The following is a 22,500-nucleotide window of genomic DNA, read 5'->3' as shown; positions in this document are numbered from 1 at the left end:
TGGGGATCTATTTATTTGTCTTTGCAGCATTTTCCCGAGCCTATGCTTGCGAGAGAAGCCATCAATTACAATTTCTTCCATTCAACAATACCTCTTTAACAAGGCTCCTTTATTGACAACGTAACACCTGATATTGACAAACTAATCTTGGGGAACGCTGTAATGGAGGACAAGGTCCAGACACACATACACAATGAAGACGGCACGGTATGATTATTTCCTCGATGATATCCTCTCGGGTTTGTTCATTTGATAGACGCTGATCCATTGCTTGACAGGACCTCAAAGAGGTGAAGGAGACCAAAGTGGTCGCGGGCAACGAAGCTTTCGCCAAAGCGATGATTGAGGATCCTCCCTCGGCATGGAGTCGGGGTCAGATCTTGATCTACTGCTTCTCTTTCGTCGGTTTCCTCTGCAGCACAATGAACGGTTACGACGGAAGCTTGATCAACAACCTCCTTCAGAACCCCTGGTTTCGAGATAAATACGGTGTTGAGAGCAGCGGCATCTGGGCAGGCATCGTCTCAGCCATGTACCAGATTGGAGGTGTTGTTGCGCTACCCTTTGTTGGTCCCGTTCTCGATGGCTTCGGTCGAAGAGTTGGAATGCTCTCTGGCTCTGTCATCATCGTTGTTGGCACCATCATTCAAGGCCTGTCCCACTCCTCAGGGCAGTTCATGGGAGGGCGTTTTTTGTTGGGCTTTGGCGTGTCGCTCGCAGCCTCTGCAGGACCCATGTACGTCATTGAGATTAACCATCCAGCGTACCGTGGGCGTGTTGGAGGTAAGTAATTGTCCCATCGGTCGTCGTCTGCATCTCTGACATTTTCATGTACCAGCCATGTACAACACCTTATGGTTCTCAGGAGCTATCATCGCCGCCGGATCCGCTCGAGCTGGATTAAATACGGGAGGAGACTACTCGTGGCTGCTCATCACCTGGCTCCAAGCTCTGTGCTCTGGCCTCATCGTCATTTTTAGTCTGCTTCTACCCGAGTCTCCGCGATGGCTCTATGTCCACAACAAGAGAGAGGCTGCCGAAGCCATCTTGACACGATACCACGGCCACGGAAACTCAGAGTCACCGTGGGTCAAGCTTCAAATTGCCGAATATGAAGAGTCGTTGAACTTGGATGGCAGCGACAAGCGATGGTGGGACTACCGTGCTCTCTTTCGTGATAGAGCTGCTGTCTACCGTCTCTCCTGCAACTTGGCCATCTCCATCTTCAGCCAATGGGCAGGAAACGCCGTGCTTTCCTACTTTCTCGGTGCAGTGCTCGAGACGGCTGGGTACACTGGAACGATTGAGCAGGCCAACATCACGTTGCTCAACTATTGCCAACAGTTCATCTGGGCCATTCTCGGTGCTTGCCTCGTTGACAAGATCGGACGTCGCCCTCTTCTTTTGTTCTCCTTCTCCGCATGCACCGTCGTCTGGCTGGGCATGACCATCGCGTCGTCTGAATTCTCCAAGTCTTACGTAGGTACTGATGCGGATGGAAAGGCAATCTACTCCAATACTACTGCATCCAAGGCGGCTTTATCCATGGTATTCATCTTTGGCGCCGTCTTCTCGTTTGGAATCACACCCCTACAGGCTCTTTACCCTGTCGAAGTGCTCTCTTTCGAGATGCGTGCCAAGGGAATGGCCTTTTCCAACCTTGCTGTCAATGCTGCTGGCCTGCTGAACCAGTTTGCTTGGCCTGTTGCCATGAAGGAAATTGGTTGGAAGACATACATTATTTTTACCATCTGGGATCTTGTCCAAGTTGCTCTAATCTATGTCTTCATCCCCGAGACCAAAGGCCGAACTGTAAGTTGTCCCCAGCACCATATTTCAGTCCATTTAGCTAATTGAGTCCGCAGCTTGAAGAACTTGATGAGATATTTGAGGCCGAAAGCCCGGTGAAAATGTCAACCCAGAAGAAAACAATTGCCATTAATAGTCAAGGTGCGGTTTTAAAGGTCGAGAAGGTCTGAGGTTTTGTGACTTGTTTTTGTTGGGACGGGAGTGTTGTGCCTTGGAGGAACAGATTTATGCTAGTTGATGTGGTTTGAATGTGAGCGTCAAGGACTTTTGTAACAGGGCTTCTTTCTTCCTGTAGTATAGTGTGCTTTCAAGCGGGCGTGTCATATGTATGGTTTGACTATGAAAACCCGTTATTAAAAAATAAAGGATTTTGCATTTTGTTTGTTTGTTTGTATTTGTTTGTTTGTTTGTATATTTTTCGTCTGGGTGGCTGTAACGAAGCCAGATCTCCTACTGGAGCAAAAGACGTGCTGAGCTAGCTAGGTACAGGGAAACCCCGCTTCCTTCACCATCCAGCATACCAATGGCACAAAAGGTGCTGTATTTCTCAAGCCCGTCACCCGTCAGCGGGTTCGGGGGCAATCTACTGTCGAGCTTTTTCCACCGACCAGAATTCTCTCACGCATCACTACATCTGCTGACGCAGTCCACAATCTCCAGTAACCAAGTTGAAGGATTTTGCATTTTGTTTGTTTGTTTGTTTTGTTTGTTTGTTTGTTTGTTTGTATATTTTTCGTCTGGGTGGCTGTAACGAAGCCAGATCTCCTACTGGAGCAAAAGACGTGCTGAGCTAGCTAGGTACAGGGAAACCCCGCTTCCTTCACCATCCAGCATACCAATGGCACAAAAGGTGCTGTATTTCTCAAGCCCGTCACCCGTCAGCGGGTTCGGGGGCAATCTACTGTCGAGCTTTTTCCACCGACCAGAATTCTCTCACGCATCACTACATCTGCTGACGCAGTCCACAATCTCCAGTAACCAAGTTGTAGCTCGTAGTCGACTGTCGTGGCGGCAGGGAAAAACCTTGGGAAGGAATCAGAGGCCGGCGGTGCGGCTTGCCTTCAAAGGGGAAAAACCCATCGCAATCGGCGTCGTTGATCGGGAGGATGTCGCTACCGATGCCACGGGCACCGTCCTCCGATATCTAAGGCGTTCTGGTTCTGAGGTGCCGCCATTAGATCCGACAAAGGTGTTGTCAGAGAAGGTGAACTCTCCAAAATTCCTTCTCTGAAAACTGCTGTTAGGGAGCCGATGGCGTCCCCGCAGTATTGTGTGGCCGAGTAGCCCGTAGAAAATCCCGCTCCTAACAGTGCACTAACAGTGCGTGCCAAGAAAGAATTTTTACAGGGGAGAGTTGAGAAGGATTTTGCATTATGTGTACAACTTACTGCTCTCGGGTAAGTGGAACGCCCCTGATGTAGATCCTTGTCGTAACCGAGGCTATAAGCAGATGACTAGTCCCAATCCAGGCACGGATGCTCTTGTGCCGCTCCTGTTAAGGCTAACGACCATCGCCCCTCAAACTCAGTTGATGTTGGAGTGCAGTTTCTTCCCCGGATTTTCAAAATCACCCCAGACACGTACAGTATGCAGCACTCCGTATTTGTACCACGTGCTTGTGATGAGATTGGACCACGCTCGTAAGACTTGCAATCTTGCCACTTCACGACTGATATTTACCGTCTCCTCACATCCAGGCTGGCAGCCTCATCTTCACGTTGTTCCCATCCAACCTATGCACGTAAAGGGCCCAGCGCTGCACCGCATCGGAGCCCATCATGTTCTGTACCTGTAAGTTCAGTTGTCTCAATCATAATCCTTTGACTGACTGTCATGTTTCACAAGTCCAGGGCACCGCTGAACCCTCTGACTCGGGTACACTTAAAGAATCAAAGCCCACGCGAGGTCTGCACGCATGCGGCAACTGTAAGCGTCGAAAGATACGCTGCGATGGCCGACAGCCTTGTAACCAATGCGAGTCAAGGGATTTACAGGCAAGATGCGTCTACACCCAACAGATCCAACGTGTTGTGCCTTCAAAAAGGTCTGCATTTTACTCGATTCGACAAGAGCTGTGCTGTCCGTGATGTGAATCTAACAATCGTGACAGAACACTTGAAAGCTTGTCCAAAAGCCTCAAAGAACGTGACGCCATTTTGAGTCGCCTTTTCCCCAATCACAATATTTCAGACCTGGCTTCATTATCGGTCCAGGAACTGCGTGAAGCCGTGTTACATGGAGGTTCGACTGATAAAGTCCTACCATCTCCCACTGACAGCACCCCTCAAAAGTCTGTTACTCAGGACTCGCAATGGGACGAAGACCGACGTGAGCGAGACCCGTTGCCTGCTGAGGCTGATGATGTCAACGCCTTGTCACTACCGTTCGACCGACAGGCCTCCTATCTCGGCATTTCATCCATCAGAGCGGCGCTTGCAGCCATGCTTCAAGTACGGCCTCAGCTACGTGGCTTGCTAGCCTCTCGCCAGGCAAACATGAACAACATTACCAAACACGATGAGGCTCAGCCTTGTTATCACCCCTCCCAGCCCTTGTTGGAATATCCTCGCATAAAATGGAGCAGCAAAGGACAGGCACTGGTTGATGCATACTTCCAGCGCATCCATATCTTCACCCCGATGCTTGATGAAACCTCGTTCAGAACGAATTATCTAAGTAGTCAACGTCAGGATTCGCCTTGGCTGGCTCTCTTAAATATGGTCTTGGCCATGGGCAGCATCGTAGCTAGCAAGTCAGGCGATCGAGACCACTGCAAGTACTACACTGAGGCCATGAGACACCTCGACCTCAGCGCCTTTGGCAGCAGTCGCATCGAAACGTTGCAGGCCCTTGCTCTTGCCGGAGGTTACTATCTTCACTACATCAACCGACCCAATAGAGGCAATGCTATTCTTGGTGCGGCCTTTCGGATGGCGAGTGCACTTGGTTTCCATCGAGAGCCTTCGGAACAGGACGGGGAAGGCGATCAATCTGAAGCAGCAGAAGTGAGGCGACGAACTTGGTGGTCTTTGGTCTGCCTGGATACTTGGACAACAACAACGCTCGGTCGGCCCTCCTTCGGCCGTTTCTCTCCTTCGATTGATATAGAACTACCTAAGCTTCGCATTGACGGAGAAGATGGTTTTGGGCAAGATATGGGGATGACAACCCTAGTTGAGAACATTCGGTTTTGCAGGATTGCGACTGAGATACAGGACAGCTTAGCCGTGACTCCTGTTCTCAACCCTGCAGACCGCGATCGTTTTGATGAGTCCTTGATCAATTGGCATACCCACTTACCTTCCGTTCTTTCTAATGACCAAAACTGCGACGAACCAGTTCATCTTGCTCGGTGCGTCATGAGATGGCGATACTGGAACTTGCGCATGCTTCTGTATCGCCCAGCACTCTTGGACGCTACAACTATGACTCAAATGGGCCATCAAGCTGACCACGATGCCATCGAGAAGTGCCAACAACTCTCCAAGATAGCCATTGAAGATATAGCAAAGACGTGGCTGAGTCATCAGATGTCAGGGTGGAACGCAGTATGGTTTCTTTACCAGGCCACTATGATACCGCTGCTGAGCATGCTGTGGCAGCCTCAGAGCCCTGCTGTTGCTGGGTGGCGTGACCAGGTCCAGACAGCTCTCAGGCTTTTTGAGGAGATGCATGATTGGTCACTGACTGCTCGCTGCAGCAAAGGAGTCGTGAGCCAAATATTTGAAGCCAGTTGCGAATTGATGTGCCAAGGAGAGCAGTCTTGTCTTGAACCAGACATGAATAACAGTAAGTGCTTAGATCAAGACTCCTACTTATGGGCAGATGGATTGGAGGTGGATGATGTATTGAATATGCTGTGTCAAGATTGGTCATGGGATACAAATTGCACCTGGACTGAAGATGGATTCATTGATGCATGATATTAATATGTAGTTACCAGCAAGAATAAGACAACCCGTCTTTAACCACATGCAGATGCCAACGAGACGGCTATTCGTGGCGTCAGTAAAGATTGCAATTATATTATAGACCAAGGCATGGGCCTTTTCTTGTGAGACGTACTACATTATAGTTATTGTATTATTAATCCAATGAAGCCAATCCACTTTTTGATAGGTATAATTCCCCTCTGAACTCTTATTTTTATGCCCATAGATCATTGATGACGCTCCTAAAAGTATAAATATGGTTTTCGTGGTATATTACCTGAGAGTGATTTGCCCAGGACCCGAGTTGAAGCCCGGCTTCGAATTAACTGCCGAAGTTGGTAAAGGCCAAAGACTAGTCCTGATTTCAAGGGAGATGAGGGCTATGAGACATGCTTGGCACCGTATAACCTCAATTCTGTGGCGGGAGACAGCGCTCTGAGAGAAGGTTCACATGCTTAGGTTGGGGAGCAAAAGACTGGTGATGAATTCTTGGAAGAAAGGAAAGATCTATGAGATCCAAAGATACGAGAGGGATTTAAAAGCGCTGCGATGCTCGGGGTGTTATCTCTGAGACCAATTTTTATAGTAGTCGTCTGACTCTACCCCATCTGAATTCCGAGCTTCCTTCCCAGTGTGTAATTCCCAGTGTGTGGTTCCCAAATCTCTATAATAAAGCCTTCGGCGCAACTGATTGTCCAATTATCATTCTCGGTACTGACTCCGCCGTTCATTCCCCGCTCAGGCCCTAAAATCAATCCCCAATGGCTCTTATGGAGGTTGAGGAGGAAACAAAAAGGTAACTCAAAAGAGTAATTACTTAATACATTAAGAGGTTTTTATCAGGCAAATAACTTTCAAAATAATTTTTATTTAACTACTTATTCAAGACAATAATAGAAAAAAGATAATAAGAGCAAAAGTAAGAGAGTGATAGGATTAACCGCCACTTCCAAATGCAGGATAAGAAGGTGTACTAGAATCACAAGCAAATCTAACAAAGTATTGGCTTGATGACCCAGAGCCATCAACTATGACAGTACCGTCCGGAGCTGTAACAGTAATTATCATAGAATAGTCTCCCTGGGCATTAGCCCAGAAAACCCGGAACGGCGTGTAAGTACCCGCTGTCAGCTGGATCTTGAAAGTCATAGAGCTGGAAGGCCCTGATGAGTAGTTTTGCTGGAGATCTGCATTGGCACGTGTCCATGTTGACAAAGCTTTGTTACCAAACCAGACCAGTGTTACCTCATCCGAGTATGGGACAACAACAGAGTAAGTACCATTGATAGGCGCATATAAGAATGCCCGATGGTTGACAGCTTTATACTGCCATGTCTGGCTTGGTGAGCCAGGGTAAATAACCTGGGCAGGGCCTGAGTTTCCTGCTTTTACCCCTCCTGGCTCTGTAATACCAATCGACCGCGTGACACCATTGTAAGTCGGTGCAGTTGTTGCGAAATGTGATACGTCGAGGGCGGAATATTTAGGCGGATCACCGTTGGTGTACGGGTTGGTATAGATAGCGTATTCCAGACCAGCGTTGTTACATGTTTGATCTGCAACCTTTGTACCAACTGCGGGAGCGACGACCACCACGGTAGCAGTCTGCCCAGCGGAAGCCGGAGTCCCAGTGGATGTGCTGACGCTTGAGACAGTGGCATAGGTAGTTACAGTGGTGTATGGTTGGGGCTTTTGCATAACCACTGTAGCAGTGCCACCAGGAGAAGTTGGCGATAAGGTAGTAGTACCAGATGTTGAGAAGGACCCCCAGCTTGTGACCGTCGTATAGGGCTGGGGTTGTTGAACAACAACAGTTGCAGTACCGCCCGGAGAGGCTGGTGAGAAGGTAGTCCTACTAACTGTTGAGTAGGAACCCCAGCTTGTGACAGTTGTATAGGGCTGGGGCTCTTGAAGAATGACAGTGCCTACACCGCCTTGGGATGCTGGTGCCATTGTAGTAGTTCTTACTGCTGAGAAGGAACCCCAGCTTGTGACGGTTGTATAGGGCTGGGGCAATTCTACTACGACACTGGCAACGCCGCCTTGAGAGCCTGGAGCCAAAGTAGTAGTTGCAGGCGCAGTGAAGGAGCCATAACTAGTTACAGTTGTGTACAGTTGAGGACTCTCTACAACAACAGTAGCAGGATCGCCAGGGTTAGCAGGCTGGTTTGTCGTAGTCAGAGGTGTAGTCAGACTATTGACATAGGTCGTGACAGTAGTGTACAGCTGAGGACTCTCCACAACAACGGTAGCCAAGCCTCCAGGCCCAGTAGGTGATAACGTTGTAGTAAGAGGTGCAGACCAAGCGCCATAACTAGTCACAGTTGTGTATAGCTGGGGACTCTCAACTACAACAGTAGCAGGATCCCCGGGATTGGCCGGTTGGTTTGTCGTAGTCAGAGGTGCAGTCAGACCGTCAACATAGGTCGTGATAGTTGTATACGGCTGGGGAAGGTTAAGGACTACAGTCATCACATCGCCTGGATTAGCTGCTGGCAAGGTTGTAGATGCCGGGCCTGTGAGGCCGGGTATGTAGCTTGTCACTGTCGTGTAGGGCTGAGGTAGATCAACCTCGACAGTAGCAAACTTTGCTTGCACATCAAATGGGTATGTTGTAGTCACAGCTGCAGTCAGACTATCTCTGTAGTTGGTGACGGTCGTAAAAGGCAGTGGAAGATCAACTTCTACAGTGCCGACCTGCCCTGCAACTGAGGGTAGATATGTCAGGGTGGTGGCTGTGGTGAAAGAGCCATAGCTTGTGACTGTGGTGTAAGGCTGAGGTAAATCAACCTCGACAGTACCAACCTGTCCTGGCACAGCGACTAAGTGTGTTGTAGTCACAGGTGCGACCAGATCATCTCTGTAGCTGGTGACCGTTGTATAAGGTTGCGGAAGATCGACTTCTACGGTCCCGACCTCCCCTGCAACAGACGCTGGATATGTCACAGTGGTGGCTGCGGCGAAAGAGCCATAGCTTGTGACCGTAGTGTAAGGCTGAGGAAGATCAACCACGACGGTGAGAGTTGGGTTAGGTCCGAGACCGCTTTCAGTTGTTGTAGTAGCAGCTGTGACCCTTCCATATTTGGTGGTAGTCACGTACATCTGTGGATCAAAGATCACGACAGTGCCCGTTTGGCCCGGACTAGATGGCTCTATGATGGTTGTAAATTCAGCCGTCACGCCTCCGTATGAAGTGATGGTCGTATATGGTTGTTGCATTAAAACCATAACAATACCTGTCTGGCCAGGAGCAGGGGGAGGCGAGGTGTATGTGGCAGCGGTCGAGACGGCTCCGTATGAAGTAAAGGTCGAATATGGCTGCGAATTGAAGAACACCACGGTACCTGTTTGACCTGGCATGGTAGGAGACATTGTAGTTGTAGACGCAGCGGTAAATTCTCCAAAAGAAGTGATGGTCACCCACTGATAAGGCTGATACACAATAACAGTGCCCGTTGCATCTGGAGCAGTTGGAGATATGGTAGATGCAGATGCAGCGGCAAATTCCCCATAAGACGTGACGGTCGCCCACTGATAAGGCTTATATACCATAACAGTGACTGTCTCTGCTTCAGGAGATGGTGATATGGTGGTTGTAGATGCGGCTGTGACCGCTGGGTCGTAAGAGGTGACGACTTTCCACTGTTGTGGCCTATAGATAAAAACATTGCCTGTTGCGCCTGGGGCAGTTGGATATATGGTGGTTGTCGATGCCGCCGTGACACTTCCATAGGAAGTAACTGTGAACCATGGATCTTGCTGGTATACCAGGACGGTACCTGTTTGGCCTGGGGAGACTGGTGACATAGTCTGCGTCGACGCGGTTGTGATGGTTGGGTCGTAGGAGGTGACTGTCACCCATCTATTTGCCATATGCACGACTACCGTACCTACGTGACCAGACGCAGAAGGCCACACAGTCGTTGTATAGTCAGATGGAGCGGCATCATCATAAGAGGTGGTGGTCACCCATTCGTATGGATCGTAGACAACGACAGTACCAGTTTCGCCAGGACCACTGGGTGTTATTGTACTCGTGACTACAGCTGTAATCGAGCCATCATAAGATGTCATGGTAACGTAACGAGCTAATGGGCTCGGTAGCACAATCACCACCGTACCAACACCAGATCCTGAAGGGGCCTCGGTGAGAGTGTAAGTATCAGTGCCGGTGCCGGTGCTAGTGACGGTGGTATAGTCAATTGGGGCATCCGAAGTCATTTCAGACCTGGCCGCCATGACCCAAACGGTTCCTGTCTCATCAGGTCGAGCTGGAGATTGCGTGATGGTCGTAGGATCAGTACCAGTTCCTTGAGAAGTTATTGTAGTCCACGGCACTGTAGAATCTGAAGTAGTTGTAGAGTCGTCCTGAGAAGGAGTCTGTATGATGCTAACAGTAGTACTATCAGTGCCTTGCCCAGTTGCTGTAGTCCATGACGCTGTAGGATCTGAAGAAATGGCAGAGACATCTTGAGAAACGGTAGAACTTTCTGTCTCGGAAGGAGATAAAGCCAAGACCGGAGCTTGGGAGAGAGGCGCCTTTGTATCACCTTTTCTGTAACCTTGCAGTCTGACGATCACGGTTACTATGTCGCATGGATGTTCGGTAGGCAGAGTGGTTGTCTCAGGCGCAGTTATTATACGGTCAGTCGACGATAATATAGTCACATGGCTCTTGACCATAACAGTCCCACATGATGACCCCTGAGATTCCATGAGGGGAATGTTGAATGTAGTGTTTGGTTCACCATGTCCATAAACGGGGGTACTGGCAGTGTAGGTAGCATCATTTCGGATGAGGAATGTACTACAGACATTAGCTAAAGAAAGCCGGTGAGAAATCCCTACATCTCATACCTTGTCAAAGTATCATACAACGTAGATGATCCTTCAATGATCTCGATGGGCTGTGTCTTGATGTCCCGTGGTTCCAAGCTTGCATCGGATGCCGTGCCTAAGAAGGCCAGGGCCCAGAAGGGCATCATGCGCCGAAGCGACATGATCAAGTAGGGTGGAGAAAAAAGAAAAGATTATCAATTGGCTGCACTGACAAAAATGAATGAATGATTAGTCGATTAACGGACAATAACACATCGTAAATGAATAGGTCAGAGAGCGTTCTGAGAAAATACGAGACTTAGGAGTGACATCCAGTCTTTATCATGAGCTACTACCGGCAGAGCTTACGTTATTTTACATCATCCCGCCTTTAATCATTTTGATCGACAGTATGGGTGCGGGAAACTTTCGGTAATCCATTTAGTGCGATTTCGGTGTTTACAAAAAGATTCGAGGGCGTGTGCAGTGTCTGACCCGGTCGCAGTTGAGGCTTGTGGCTGAGAGCTTATATCACCACGTTGAACTTAGTAACAGGCGTGCTGAGCAACCAGGTCCTCGGCTAGCTCCGCAATGTCTTTTCCAGAGAAAGAAATGATATTATTTATTACAGTTTGGGCTAGTAATTGCTGAGTGTCTTCTATATGGCTGGCTTATATGAGGGTAGTGGCGCAGATGGAATGCTAAGTTCTCTGTGGTAATATAAGCTCTCAGCCACAAGTCTCAATTGCAAGCAACACATCGAAGGAATGCTAAATCACTCAGTGGGGTTCTACTCTGGGTTTAGCCTTGGAGATTCTTACGAACTGTTTTTGTTTACATATATTTGGCATATGGGCAAGAGGTCTGGGCTCTTTCAATTGACATTTCTTAGCTTAGAATACTCAGGACTGGGGGGCCTGTCTGTACTTACAGATTAACTTAATTAAAGTCTGACAATATCTGTATAGATGCATCCCTTCTACAAGTATCATTCTAATTTATCGAGACTTAAACAGCAAGCAAAATATCCAAGACATGTCTCCCTGCCATTGAATCTGCACGGTATGAAAACGATCAAGCCACTTGAGTTAGAGAGAAACAAGTAATACGCTAGCCGGATCGAAAGCCGAGAAGCTAGACCAATGCCGGGGAAATCCAGGGGCCGCACCGAGTAAGATCTTACTTACAGCATGGACAGTAACTCCTTTGGTCCTCGTTTGATACTAAGCTTGTAAGTTCATACTAGCCGTGTTCCGCCCGGCGCCATGTGATCTGATTTGCATCGCCATGTAAAAGCTTATCCTCGATCTCGACCAAGCCCAGTAATGTATCATGAGATCTAAACATACTGAAATTAGAAAATGGAAGAGAACTTAGACTATAACGATCAGAATGGATGGAACTTATATAACGCAGCTCCCCTGAATGACGTATAACTTTTTAGACTATGTATATGTTGCCTATCCGCTACAATTTTTAATTTTCATGCTAGTTTACCAATTTTTAAGTAAGCATATATCTTCCCAGCACGGAAAGCAACTCTATATGGCGGTTTGGAGGAGATTCATAGTATCTGTCCTAACTCCTTTCATGTTAAGTGATGATGTAGACTTATTAATAATCTCATAGCTTGCTAAAGTGCACATACCCTACAGAGTAGATGACCTCATGATCTACTGATTTACATTCCTGTGTCTGACTAAGTCTTTTATTTCCGTCTGGAGCTGACAAACATTTTCTAAGTAGCTCCAGAAAGCCTGCCGTAATGGGGATCTTAATGAAGCAATCAAAGCCACAAATAGCAAGGAGTATACGTTCAGGCCTAGCCCTACCTCTCCCTCAGGCCGCTTTGATCTGGAATTCCTGGACTTGCGTAAACTAATCAATTATAGCCAATTAATTTAAACCATCGGTCCCAACAGTCTAGATCTGTTTCTAAGCTATGACCCTGGCGCTAGTCTCCTTTTATCAGCCCATTTTCTTCCAGCAAAGTCTAGATCCCTCCCAGTCTCCAGACCATCGGTACACTTCCGATTAAGGAAATTATCATGGCTTAGGTTATGCCAGAGTCCTGAGCTTCAGGCGACAAGCTACGATATCTTTCAAGAGTACATTTAGTAAATGTTGTAAAGTTCAAGCAAGGGGATCAGGATTACTGAGTTGTTGAAGGAAACGTTTTATTTATCGGAATTATTGCCGTTGTTGTTGTTGGCAATGCATCACGATCCTGACAAGTTACATCTTTAAATCTTATTCCCTCCAGCTACTACTCTCAATTAAAATCTTACAAAGATCATACCAGGTCAACCCACAATTATCTATTCTTTTAATATTCCTACACTACCAACTCTTACATCACAAACCTCAAAATATACTCATAAACCACATTCATCACCTGCTAGCTCTAGCTTCTCCCCATAGCATTTGCCCTACCCACACCATAGGCTTCTTGCATCGATCAAATCTCCCTCCCTCCAATTACAGTTCGCCTAAGCCATGGCACCTATGAGAACGTCTACACAAGAGCATTCCAAGACTCCTCCTCTCACCACTTGGCAACAGTCATCTACACTCTCACTCAAACTTGCTCGAGTATTGATTACCCAGTTCCTCTTAAGAGTGCCCCTCCTGCTGGCTTTGCGCAGGCAGTAGTTGCATAAGGCACTATGCATGTCTTCTAGTAATTGCTTTACATTTAAACTTTTACAAACAAGCTATATGTAATGTCTTTAATACTAGATCAAATAAACAGGGTCTAATTGGATGAGGTAGAACGGGGACTTTCTTGAGGCCGACTATGTTAATAAGAAGTGTGGATAGTAGCCGCATGGATAACAGCGTTAGCAGTGATGTTAGCGTTGGGATCTAGTAGTACTGAAGTTGATTGTTACTTGATAAAATACAAAAACATTGGATCGTCCAATGTGCCTATTTGGCAGGCCAAATCTGCTTTGGCACTGTAACTCTCCCTTTCTAACTGAGAGCATAACATGGCATCCTGATTATACATTCCAGTTTTCATTGGCCCGACCACCTTGGGCATTGCTGGCAAAGTCTCTTCACCCAACTCGACTTCTTTCTTCCTTTGCTCCATCACATGCTTTATAACCGCATTCTGGAAGTGTATGGGTCCCGAAGTAGAGTTTCTTAGTGGTTGCCAAGTAGTTGAGGGTTATAGGTAGGCAGCACTGACTTGTTCCTTATCTGGATGGAATTCGCCTCTAACAAACACTCCGGCTTCTGGATTGACCTATGGGGACTCGCATGGTTCTTTGTCTTCTTCTAAAACATATGCATAGACGTCCATGGTGGCTTTAAAGTATTACGTTAAACCAGATTATATTAGGAATATCTACGCTATAAACTTAATTTAAAAGTAAAAGATTAAATAGTTTTACCTCTCTAGTTACCAGCATAAGTACAGCATCTTGTCTTTAATTATATATAAATTCGGGCTAGATGGCCGTCTACGGCATTCTTAATAGCTGTAAGTATAAATTTAAATAACAAACTTGAGACAACCTTCTACTGCGTTAACAAAGATCGTCAATGTAATTAACAACTAGTCGCGCTCGTCGGATAGGAAAAAGCCTATCATCACAACTATGTACGACAATAGAAGGACGCTACCTTTAAAGTAGTTGCTCCTTCCCTCGTTCTGCATGTATCCATGTAGGAACACGGAAAATATAACAACAAACATATCCCACTGAGGAAACACTAAAGGGAATATTTCCTCCCTTTGCAAAGATCCAGGTGAACGAAACACTGCCGAAAAGAAGACCAAAGCAGGTATCTGAAGGAGACATACTTGGAGAGTGTAGGCTGAGCCGATCTCCACCGATAATGCGATACTGCCATTGGCGGCAAACAAAATGGCGTTCTATATCTGTCAGCGCCTGCTCGGTGGAGTGGTAAGTCCAACTTACCCAGATTTCAGTTATGTTTGGTATCAGTGCAAAAACAGTCGGCCCTAAGAATTTTTCCTCGATGTAGAATTTCTGAAGAATGGCATCCACGGCATCGATAAGGATTACAGCAAGAATGCAATAAAACAAAGTCGCCATGAGAAGCATAAGCAGGCTCTTCCTTCGGCTCCAGTTTGAGACATGGCGCGTTATATCTTGGCAAATTGGTGCTGTCTCTCTATTTCGGGGAAGCCGAGTCCCTGCCAGTACTTGCTCAGTCTCCTGACTCGGTTCAGAAGCTTCAGAAATTACCTCACATCTCGTTGGCCTGATGACCCCAGATGATGGTATTCTTTGATTCTTCCTGAGGTGAGGAGCTCGTGGATGGACATATGGAAGGTCTGCCGCTTGTCTCTGGTGTCTTTGGTGGGAAGGAATCAGTAGCCGCTGGTTAGAAGATTCACCAACGTGCGTGCCACTACCCTCGTTCCAGATCACCGTTGAATGCGTGCGCAAAGTGAACGACAGCCCGATGAAATATGCTAGCAAGAGTAGAAAAGCGCAAAGGTAACTGAACGGTTTGAGTATCTTGTCGTAAAGGGAACTTTGCAAGTCCAACGGTTGGGTCACAGAACACGTACGACAACTGGTACCAGGGGCTTGTGAATCAGGCAAGTTGTGTGTACAGCTTCCACATTTCATGACGTGGGTGCCGTAGATTGCGTAGAATATTGTAGGGCTAAATACACCCATTATTGCAAAGAGAAGCATCGTCGAGGTGACACCAGCAGACTTTGCATTGAATCGTTGGGTCTTCCGCTTGAGTGCACCGAAGCACATAGAAAGGCCAGGAAGAAAGAGGACACCGGCTAAAATGCTTCCTATGATACAGCCTTCGACTAGTTCGCTTTTCCCGTGTTTAAGAGCAACGCAGTAGAATATGATCTCAAAAATAGTAGAGAACAGGGCATTAACGACAGCACTAGTGCCCATAGATGACTGTGTCGATATTGAGGCCACTGCTTGACCAATGACATAGACTAACGGAATAATGCCCAAAAGGCTACCAAGAAAGAACATGCCAAGTGAAAGGATCATCGAATGGCTGTAGAAGAGTTGGGAAACAACCAGCCAATCAAATGCTGTCAAAATGGCAATCGCCATTAGATTGATGAGAACAATGTTGACACCACCGAAAGACTGCTTCCATGAACTGGGGTCAACGAACTTGGAGCTATAGAGTAGAACTGTATGCTGTGCTTCAATGGTCGATAATGTTGACTTAGGCCTGCGCGCGAACGAAATTTGCAGAGCGCAGCTTCGGACAATTCTCAACAAGCGAACCAACATACATGCCGTGGGTAATGGAAGGACCAAGCACCAACAGACCATGGCCACGAGTAGAAATATTGGTAAAAGGAGAAAACATAGAACAAGAGTGAACATAGTTCTCTCAAAGCTCCATTGCTTTCGGAAAAGAGAAGGCTTGGGCAAGTTTATAGGCTCCAGAGGCTGTTGACTACGATGATCATGACCGTAACTTAGGCTCGGGTAGCGTAAGAGTTGGTCATTCTCAGAGCTGGCACCAAATTGCTGGCCGTGATATGATGTTGAGCCTTCTCTCTGGCTGTCTGGGACGTGAAGACGGCTGTTTCTGCATTTTACTGACTTGTCGAAAGGATAGAAGACGAATCCTGCCAAGCCATAGAGGACCCGGCCATATGTTGGTTGGGCTTGCGTCCTTGAAAGTGCCATGCAGATGATCCCGCAGAATAATACCAGGAGACCTAACCACCAGCCAAAGAACAGTGTCCAAAGAAGGCTGAAGAAGAAAGTCCAATTACTGACGTCGTGGCTGGAGATTGAGCCGTCCTCGCCATTGGGTTTTGGATTTTCCTTACGATAGAGTGGTGAGTTCCAAATTCTGGTACCGAAGGGATGTGTTCTGTTGATGACTTGCTGGCGGTCCTCTTTAATAGTAACGCTATCTTGATCTCTGTCTGAAAGGTTTTAGTCCATTGTTTCGAATGAAGTCTTTGTCACTCTTGTTCGAAGCTGGCTATTGTGACGTGGCATGGATATCCCGTCGGAATGGGCGAAGTCCGATGGCGTTGACTGCCGGCGAGTCGCACGGCGACGTGGTTGGTAGGGGTAGTTACGAACAGGAGTCCAATTCAATGTCTCAATCTCATCATTTTCTGAAACTGCGCGATTGAACGGACAGGCAGCATTCGCGATGGGCGGTACATGTGGTGACATAACGACGCTCAACTGACGAGAGAGAGCGTCGGTACTTCTTGGAAATAAATTTGGATTTGCTAATACAAGGTTATAAATAATCCCTAGAACTTCAAATAGCCCGGAAAGACTCTGGATAGAAGAACTTTAGCAATTGATTCATGTTGGCAACTGCCTTTTCTCTAAGCTTGTCATCCCAACTGAGGGCACTTCAGTGCACATACGTGAGCTTCGAAAGTTGACAGTGGAGTGAGCGGATCAATTATCCAGACCCTCATCGCGCAGCAGCAAATCTGGTACTCTAGATTGTCAAGATGCACTTTTGTGTCAAAATGGGGGAAAGCTTGTCAGGGGCTTGGCATAGCCACTGTGGTACACCTTTTCCCATAAATGCCTCTCGCAAAATGAACGTTTCCTGGCGACTCACGAGGTGACAAGCATGACCCATATTGTCATCAGTCAAATGATATGACATATACCCCGTTAGACGCGAGATGATTACTCCTAGTACAGAGGAAAGAGGCCGCTTGACAGAGGGGTGAGGTTTTAATTACTTCTGGATCAAGCAAGCCGAGAGAAAGACCAACGCCCCTGCTCGAGTTAGGGCGTAAACGGGAATTAATTAATGACAAGACAAGGTCCCCACACAAGCTAACGCCGTGCATGAGCGGGCCACATGGTATTGTCGTAGTCTTTGAGCTTTATGACAAGCTGGAAACGGTACCTGAACGCTACAAAGCAACGCCCGCCAAAAGAAAAAAGATCAGTCCCCAAACAGCATCGCTTCGGCCCAATTTTTTCTTCACAAATACGAAGCAAGCAACAGTGAAGATAAATGCCTCATACACCGTCGAAAAGGTCGAGACAAGTCCTTGCATGATTCCGCCTGGTAAATTAAATGTCACAAGCTTCGCTTTCTGTCAAGTAGAAATCAAGCTTTGAGCTGAGACAAGGGTTCCATACTGGAAGATGACATCCCTGCTTATTGTCCGAAACCTGGTGGTGCGTGCACGCTAAGACTCCTATCACTGGAGGTTCTGGATGCTTGTTTCTGGCGCTAAAAAGCTTGTCTGGAATAAGGCCCAATTCAGACAGAGGTGAAAGGCTTGGCATACATTCTTCCATATTGTTATGCAAAAGATTATTGACTTTTGTAGATAATAATGGTCAGCGGAATGCTTCTCTGAAAGAACGGCGAGTCGTCTTTCCAAGCCGAAAATCTACGCTTTCCCCTCTTTCCTCATCTTGTTCTCATCCTCTCCTACTATGTCTAGATCTGAACTGGTGGGCTGCTATTGTCCTTCATGCACTCATACAATGCTCAGACTGCGCTGGCTGACACTGATGCCCTCGTGCCACACTGATTTCTGGCTCCTTCTGGTGCTAGGCTGGCCGCAGGTTCGCGGGCGCTGACAAAAGTACCCTGGATCAAGTGCGGCCGCCAGCATCTGACCCTAAAACCCTGACTCTCTCCACATCATACGCAGTAAAACGCCAAGAATTATCGCGTACGTCATAGACCGGAAAACACAAAGACAAGCTTGACATATGACAGAACAACACAGCCTCAATTCCTATTACAGCCCACTAGCCATGCATTTAGCGTTGGTAAGCTCGGCTTTCACAAAACCAGCCGCAAAACCTCCCCTTCCCAGACACCCTGCTTTATGCTAGAACTTGAGAAGGTGTTGTGGCCGATGCAGGTGCGGTGTGTCTGTTGTCACCAGAACCTGGTAACAGCTTGTCTGATCGACATAACCTGTGCGCTATGGTAAAAGTTGCTTGGCTGCTCTGTGCCCTCAACACACGTTGAGTAAAACTCGAAGATAACAGTACTAGTCTCTTCGAAAACCATAATTCCTTGCCTAATTTTCGTAATTGTCCACTCGCTTAGTTTCATGCCATTGCAGGAAGGAGGTTCTCCAATGAGTGTGACAGGCGCAATATAACTGGGTGTCGTTATAGAGAGAGAACAAGGGCCATGAACTTTGAGAATGTTTCCAGAGTCTGAGTCGCCAGAAATCTTCTATATAGTTAATAACTTGAGTATTTCGGAGTGCAAAGTCTGCTGTACCTTTTTGTTTGCTATAAGTGCCTCCCAAATCGCGAACCTGGCGTTATATAGCTTTTTATCACATTTCTGCAGCGTTGCTACTTGAGGAGTACTGCTTTTCGACCACTCCGCTTCCCGTAGACATATTTTTAAGTTTGACAAGAGACCGGCGTCAATGTCAAGTAGGTCTTGTTGGTTATCATGGAGCATACTGAAAAGTGCAGAGCAAAGAGCTGATTGAGAGTAGAAGCGATCAACTAAGGAGAAAAAGCATAAGATTTGACCATAGCTCGGCGTAATGGATATTGAATTATAAATCTATGTATCGTCCTCTATCCGCAAATGACGATTGACGTATGCTGCGACTTACAAGAAAAAGCTACGGACCAGGTTTGCTGTTTGTAAGTGGAGAACATCATCACAGGGCAAGGACATTTCCCAGGTACCTTTTAGGGACCCAAAATCCAACGAGTACGTAAATCTTGCTCTCGAGACCCACCAAAGGGATGGGCTAGCCACTATGCATCAATAATCTACATCTGCACTCGACCCTGTCTACCTTGCCTTGCACAACCTGACATTGACGCAGAGTTACCAAAACCTCCTTGTCTTGGAATATTGCGAAGCCCACCCTTCTACTCCGATCATTTCCTTGGATTAATTCACTGAAGGGTAGAGAAAGGCTCCCACCCTGCGCAACTATCAGGAGATATTTCGACAGCGACAAGAAGGCATGTTACTCACCCAAATATAACATAGCAAGCACACATCAATGCGCCCTTTAAGCCACTTGTCTTCAGACTCGAGCTCCCGTCGTTGAGAATCAGCAAGTTGACCAGGAGGACTGTCCCAGCCAGCGTCACCATTTCGAATGTATTAAAAGCAAGGTCCAGATCTTTCCGCATTGCCCATCCTGCCATAACGGTCAAGGGTGAAATGCAAAGAGCAATCTGAATAGATGAACCGACAGCGACAGCAGTAGCAAGGTCGATATTGCCTCGAATAGCTACCGCTACCACGGTGACATATTCTGCGACGTTTCCGACGATTGGAAGAATGACCAGCCCGATGAGTGGTTCAGATAAACCATCGTCATGCGTGATATCGTCTATAGTACTTACGAGGAATTCACCGCACATGGACATCAGTAGCGAAGTGATTATAAGCATAGCGACAGGGGCTTTCCAGTCAGTTTCGGAGTGCTCAGCATGTGACCGAGGATGCACCAGTTGATCCATACTAAGGCGATGTTCTCTTAGTAGGTGAAGGGCAGTGGTATGTCGACTTGCTCGACTCATAGACGAGTCCCGACTTTGAAATCCTATACTACTGCTGACCGAGATGGAGCGAGAGTGCGTTCGCGAATTTAGTAGGGGCTGATAAGAGTTTGGTCTGGTGTAGCTGCTGCGGGGTGTCTCTCCACTGCGGCGGCCTCGATCCATCATCATATCGCCAACGTCGCTCGGCTCAACGGTTTCCAGTTCAGCAATATTGTTGAGTTTGTAGATCGAATCACTTCTGCGTTCTCGGTCTTGGTCATCTGCAAAACGAATTGTTCGGGATGGCAGGTGCTGTGAGCTGAAAGAACTAGAGCCGAGGTCCACAGACCCAGAGCGGTAGTTAGTAGAACTGGTTGAACCAGTCTCAGGATCATAGGTCTGTGATTCAACATCATTCCCTTTTACAGGACGAGATCTGATTTCATGCACAAAGTACAGCACATAAATGAGTAATACTATAAGTGCTGAAATCCTGCTCATCTTGAGTGTCGCAGCTTTGTTCTTGTTCGTCTCGCTGACTGCTTGCGCAAATGCCGTCTGCAAAATGCTATTAGTTGCATGCAGCTGATACACGTTAGCACTTACTGGCATCAACACCACGAATACAGAAACAAATAGCAAGCAAGCAAGAAGTTGTCCCTCGGCTGTATTGCACAAAAGATCTACGTCGGTTACGCTGCCTGCTAAGAGGGCGGAACCCAGAACCAAGAGCAGGTTTACGAGTATCGATCCAAGGATTGAGGCTTGGACTATGTATACATGGTTGTTCCTGAGAGCAATTCTGTTTTGGTCAGGATCCCTGATTACCTTCATGGTCTGCTTCTATATCTCAATCACTTACACGCTGTAGATAGAATGGGTCAGCTTAACAACTTGAGGTATGGTGGCGATGACAGTGGACGTACAACAGGATAAGCTCTACCAAGTTGCCGAATGTGATATTCAGCAATGCCCCAATTGTATCACCTGCCTTGGCTGCAATAACTTCCGTTGCGTCCGTGAGGAGAGCAGATAAAGGCACGATCGCGATGGTGTTGCATGTGAAAGTCAAGACTGGACCTGCGTCAGCCATATATGTCGCAGTACCAGCAACAACAAATATCAGCAAACTGTTGACCCAGGAAGACAATAGCATCGCCCCCAGCGATGATGTAAAGCAGGCCGGGGTCTCAAAATATTCTGGGCAACCCGGTAGACATGGTACTGGGATGACTGATTCGTGAGGTCGAGATCGTGGGCGTGCGATATGGTTGACAGAGTCATATACATGTCGAAGTCTCTCTGGTACTGGTAAAAGTGAATTAGTCAATGGTCATAGTAGATGAGGTATGAGTCTATACGGTGATACCTTGGAACCCACGGATCGTGTGCCAGATGGTTTGATGAAGTCTTGACTCTGCAGTAGACGATACGACAGATTGGTTGCTGTGATTCACACTGGTGCAGAGAGGGTCGCTGTCATCACTGGTCTCAGAAACAGAAGAGTCATTGCCTGGGATCTCGACCTGGGAGTTTGATGATACTGAATCCATACGGAAAGAAAATGCAGATATTTCGGTAATCTCGATATTGAAGCATAAGGTTTAAAGTTGCAGGAGCTCAGAGAAGTGTGCAATTTTGTTAGGGAATAGTTTAATCAGGCATACAATTAAACTTCCCAATCTCCCAGAAAGAGGTGAGGGATTTTCCCCCCTTGTTTTATGTTCTTAACACTCTCTCATTACTAAAGCAGATCCCACGACTTCTGATCATTCCCCTCACACCGTTGGCAGGCATGTTATTATCTGCTCCCCACCATCAAAATCAAGGATCGCTGCTTCACCACCACTTTAGGATTTTTAACATGTGCAGCAAGTCGTGTTTGCGTGACCAGCGCTCAAGTGCGGCAAAGCAAGGAAGCTAATAAATATGTTTTACATATTCTCAATCTTAAACATAACAATGAGATGCGGTGTCACACGACAGGATTGTGAGGGGAAATAGATGACAGAGGAGGCCTCCTGGCCGTGAGCGTAATAGTTGTTAAAGATATGCACACACCCCCCCTTACATGTTAACCAGGGAATCGTGAAAGCTTGGAATATTTGTGGGGCTAAGCGGCTTATTCCGTGATCTCAAGGAGCTTTGACGTCGGCCATAACGATGTGCCTTGTCTTGTGCGGAGATGATACCCTTGCGAAGAATGGCCTCGACTTCATTAGTTGAGTTGCAAAAATTGAGAGTTGGTCCAGGGATAAATCCCTCAGGTGTGAGAAGAGGATAGTTCAGCTGTCAGTCAGGTCTCTGCATATCTCCACTAATGGCTCGGATTACTCAAAGTGATTTTCGCTGCACTGCACGGGCTTTTAAGATAAAAGCCATCTCACGATGTCCTCCCATGGTATTATTTGGAGGCTCTTGTTAACTATACCCATATCCTATTAAATACATCTTATGCTGAATGTATCACCGACGTGCCAAGT

At 47.1% G+C, this 22,500-nt stretch overlaps 5 protein-coding genes across 11 annotated transcripts; 2 read left to right on the top strand and 3 right to left on the bottom strand.

Annotated features, from left to right (window-relative positions):
• The first annotated feature begins 28 nt into the window (after positions 1–28).
• Positions 29–2,193, top strand: FOXG_08884 (uncharacterized protein). Of its 3 annotated transcripts, XM_018387914.1 has the most exons (4): positions 29–207; positions 279–783; positions 839–1,812; positions 1,866–2,193. In XM_018387914.1, exons 1-4 carry the CDS (start codon positions 163–165, stop codon positions 1,977–1,979), a joined length of 1,638 nt encoding a protein of 545 aa, XP_018245877.1. In that variant the 5' UTR covers positions 29–162; the 3' UTR covers positions 1,980–2,193. The 3 variants fall into 3 exon arrangements, with proteins under 3 accessions (XP_018245877.1, XP_018245878.1, XP_018245879.1); XM_018387915.1 differs by having other exon boundaries at positions 839–2,193; XM_018387916.1 differs by having other exon boundaries at positions 29–783.
• Positions 2,194–3,353: 1,160 nt separating this feature from the next.
• Positions 3,354–5,979, top strand: FOXG_08883 (uncharacterized protein). Of its 5 annotated transcripts, XM_018387911.1 has the most exons (4): positions 3,354–3,449; positions 3,507–3,600; positions 3,655–3,853; positions 3,920–5,979. In XM_018387911.1, exons 2-4 carry the CDS (start codon positions 3,588–3,590, stop codon positions 5,730–5,732), a joined length of 2,025 nt encoding a protein of 674 aa, XP_018245874.1. In that variant the 5' UTR covers positions 3,354–3,449; positions 3,507–3,587; the 3' UTR covers positions 5,733–5,979. The 5 variants fall into 5 exon arrangements, with proteins under 5 accessions (XP_018245874.1, XP_018245876.1, XP_018245873.1 ...); XM_018387913.1 differs by having other exon boundaries at positions 3,655–5,979; XM_018387910.1 differs by having other exon boundaries at positions 3,354–3,600.
• Positions 5,980–6,677: 698 nt separating this feature from the next.
• FOXG_08882 (uncharacterized protein) lies at positions 6,678–10,897 on the bottom strand (the record flags this gene model as incomplete). The annotated part of the gene is made up of 2 exons (XM_018387908.1): positions 10,599–10,897; positions 6,678–10,548 (listed from the first exon to the last, which is right to left on the bottom strand). The coding sequence occupies exons 1-2, from the start codon at positions 10,739–10,741 to the stop codon at positions 6,678–6,680; spliced, it is 4,014 nt and encodes a 1,337-aa protein (XP_018245871.1). The 5' UTR covers positions 10,742–10,897.
• Positions 10,898–14,121: 3,224 nt separating this feature from the next.
• Positions 14,122–16,896, bottom strand: FOXG_19942 (uncharacterized protein; the record flags this gene model as incomplete). Its single annotated transcript, XM_018400204.1, has 3 exons — positions 16,627–16,896; positions 14,489–16,467; positions 14,122–14,442 (listed from the first exon to the last, which is right to left on the bottom strand). Exons 1-3 carry the CDS (start codon positions 16,724–16,726, stop codon positions 14,122–14,124), a joined length of 2,400 nt encoding a protein of 799 aa, XP_018245870.1. The 5' UTR covers positions 16,727–16,896.
• A 2,602-nt stretch (positions 16,897–19,498) lies between these two features.
• On the bottom strand, positions 19,499–21,570 carry FOXG_08881 (uncharacterized protein; the record flags this gene model as incomplete). Its single annotated transcript, XM_018387907.1, has 4 exons — positions 19,499–20,575; positions 20,624–20,819; positions 20,944–21,097; positions 21,387–21,570. The coding sequence occupies 4 exons, from the start codon at positions 21,568–21,570 to the stop codon at positions 19,499–19,501; spliced, it is 1,611 nt and encodes a 536-aa protein (XP_018245869.1).
• Between the last annotated feature and the right edge of the window lie 930 nt (positions 21,571–22,500).

This window comes from Fusarium oxysporum, chromosome 9, assembly GCF_000149955.1.
Source record: "Fusarium oxysporum f. sp. lycopersici 4287 chromosome 9, whole genome shotgun sequence".
Classification (NCBI taxonomy): Eukaryota; Fungi; Ascomycota; class Sordariomycetes; order Hypocreales; family Nectriaceae; genus Fusarium; species Fusarium oxysporum.
This window is presented reverse-complemented; position numbering and strand designations above follow the sequence as displayed.

Coding starts and splice junctions, on each gene's coding strand:
- FOXG_08884 (XM_018387914.1), top strand. CDS start 163: ATGGAGGACAAGGTCCAGACACACATACACAATGAAGACGGCACG. Junction 208..278: donor TACACAATGAAGACGGCACG/GTATGATTATTT, acceptor ATTGCTTGACAG/GACCTCAAAGAGGTGAAGGA. Junction 784..838: donor GTACCGTGGGCGTGTTGGAG/GTAAGTAATTGT, acceptor TTCATGTACCAG/CCATGTACAACACCTTATGG.
- FOXG_08883 (XM_018387909.1), top strand. CDS start 3,588: ATGTTCTGTACCTGTAAGTTCAGTTGTCTCAATCATAATCCTTTGACT. Junction 3,854..3,919: donor CGTGTTGTGCCTTCAAAAAG/GTCTGCATTTTA, acceptor CAATCGTGACAG/AACACTTGAAAGCTTGTCCA.